The 2,235-nt window shown below is 50.3% G+C and overlaps 1 protein-coding gene across 1 annotated transcript; it reads left to right on the forward strand.

Moving 5' to 3' along the window:
- Positions 1-208: 208 nt before the first annotated feature.
- Positions 209-2,189, forward strand: LOC128276972 (F-box-like/WD repeat-containing protein TBL1X). The gene is made up of 4 exons (XM_053015431.1): positions 209-318; positions 398-1,353; positions 1,423-1,539; positions 1,617-2,189. Exons 1-4 carry the CDS (start codon positions 261-263, stop codon positions 1,998-2,000), a joined length of 1,515 nt encoding a protein of 504 aa, XP_052871391.1. The 5' UTR covers positions 209-260; the 3' UTR covers positions 2,001-2,189.
- The last annotated feature ends 46 nt before the right edge of the window (positions 2,190-2,235 follow it).

Raw genomic sequence — 2,235 nt, forward strand, 5'->3', positions numbered from 1 at the left:
GGTTTGGAATTTTGGTTTCTTTCTGTTGCATTGTCAGAAAACGCACTTCTGTCAACGATGTCTTCTTCTTCTCATTCCTGTTTGGAATGCCGAGTGACGCCTTTGTGATGTCAGAAATATGGCTAGGCAAAGCTAGGCAAAAACAAATAATTTGTTAGCGCCGTAATTAGCGGATAATTCTGTGAGTACGTTAGTAAATCGCAAGGTGCTAGTTACAACATTGTACGGAATCGTAGAAGCACATAACACGTTAAAGTGCAATGAGCTTCTCCAGTGACGAGGTGAACTTTTTAGTTTACCGCTATCTTCAAGAATCGGGTGTGTATTGGCACGATGCATCGATAAATACCAGCGGTTAGATAGCAAATCCTTCGATGACAACACTTTGTAATTCCAGGTTTTTCTCATTCGGCGTATACGTTCGGTATCGAGTCGCACATCTCACAGAGCAACATCAATGGAGCGCTGGTGCCTCCGGCCGCCTTGTTGAGTATTCTGCAGAAGGGCCTCCAGTACACGGAAGCCGAGATAAGCATCGGAGAGGATGGAAGTGAGCAGCGGTTGGTAGAGAGCCTAAGCCTCATTGACGCCGTGATGCCGGAAGTGGTTGCTATCCGCCAGAACATGCAGAATCAACAAAAGCAAACGATTAAAACAGAAGCTCCGGAAACGAATGGCACTACGGAAGAACCTGCCCCTCCAGCGACCAGCACAACCACTACCTCCTCCACGACACCGGCTCCGGCCGAAACGATGGAAGTGGATCAGAGCATCGAGATACCGGCTTCCAAAGCCACTGTACTGCGTGGACACGAGAGTGAGGTGTTCATTTGCGCCTGGAACCCGAGTACCGATTTGCTGGCAAGTGGATCGGGCGACAGCACTGCTCGCATCTGGGATATGTCGGACAATCCGGCCAATCCGAACCAGCTCGTGCTACGGCATTGCATCCAGAAAGGTGGGACAGAGGTGCCCAGCAACAAGGACGTCACTTCGTTGGATTGGAACTGTGACGGCACGCTGCTGGCCACCGGGTCGTACGATGGCTATGCTCGTATCTGGCGCACGGATGGGTTACTGGCCAGCACACTCGGTCAGCACAAGGGACCGATTTTTGCACTCAAGTGGAACAAGCGTGGAAATTACATTCTTTCGGCGGGCGTCGATAAAACCACCATCATCTGGGATGCGGCGACTGGTCAGTGTACACAACAGTTTAGCTTCCACTCTGCACCGGCCCTCGACGTCGACTGGCAATCGAATCAATCGTTTGCCAGCTGCAGCACCGATCAGTGCATCCACGTGTGCAAATTAGGCGTAGACAAGCCGATTAAGTCTTTTCAGGGACACACGGTTAGTGAAATTGGTCCGAGGTAGATTGGCAAACGGCTCACTAATTCTTCAAAAATTGTTTCTTTACAGAACGAAGTAAACGCGATCAAGTGGGACCCGCAGGGTCAGCTGTTGGCATCTTGCTCGGATGATATGACACTGAAGATCTGGTCCATGAAGCAGGACACTTGTGTACACGATCTGCAGGTAAGAATGGCAGCTAACGTAACTAACGTTTCAGTACTGGCGGCAGATTAATAAGTATCACGTTTTCATTCAAAAAGGCGCATTCAAAGGAAATTTATACCATCAAATGGTCCCCCACTGGTACGGGAACACAGAACCCGAACATGAACCTGATCTTGGCCAGTGCATCGTTCGATTCGACCGTTCGCCTGTGGGACGTAGAACGAGGCGTTTGCATTCACACGCTGACAAAACACACGGAACCGGTTTACTCCGTCGCCTTTAGCCCGGACGGAAAGTTCCTCGCGTCTGGTAGCTTTGACAAATGTGTCCACATTTGGAGCACGCAAAGCGGTCAGCTGGTGCACAGCTACAAAGGTACGGGAGGAATCTTCGAGGTGTGCTGGAACTCGCGCGGCAGCAAGGTTGGTGCTAGTGCCAGCGATGGAAGTGTGTTTGTGCTGGATTTACGGAAGTTATGAGCAACCGTGGCAACTACGCCACCGGCAGCATCAGGAGGAGGAGCACTGCAGTTGATGACTGCTGCTGAGAAGAAGTCTTAAACAATCACCACACTAATACACACCCTACACAGAGCAAGGATTCCAAAAGTGGAATTAACGCTCTTCATTAGCAGACAGGGACAAGAATTGATCACGACTAGGAAGGACATCAAGAAAGGGCTTTCCCTCCTCCAGCGTAGCCTGCAGCATTTCG

Source organism: Anopheles cruzii, unplaced genomic scaffold, assembly GCF_943734635.1.
Source record: "Anopheles cruzii unplaced genomic scaffold, idAnoCruzAS_RS32_06 scaffold03308_ctg1, whole genome shotgun sequence".
Classification (NCBI taxonomy): domain Eukaryota; kingdom Metazoa; phylum Arthropoda; class Insecta; order Diptera; family Culicidae; genus Anopheles; species Anopheles cruzii.

Bases quoted from the DNA above. Each gene is read 5' to 3' on its own strand.
- LOC128276972 (XM_053015431.1), top strand. From the start codon at position 261: ATGAGCTTCTCCAGTGACGAGGTGAACTTTTTAGTTTACCGCTATCTT. The intron at 319-397 runs GTGTGTATTGGC...TTGTAATTCCAG, and splicing joins CCGCTATCTTCAAGAATCGG to GTTTTTCTCATTCGGCGTAT. The intron at 1,354-1,422 runs GTTAGTGAAATT...GTTTCTTTACAG, and splicing joins AGTCTTTTCAGGGACACACG to AACGAAGTAAACGCGATCAA.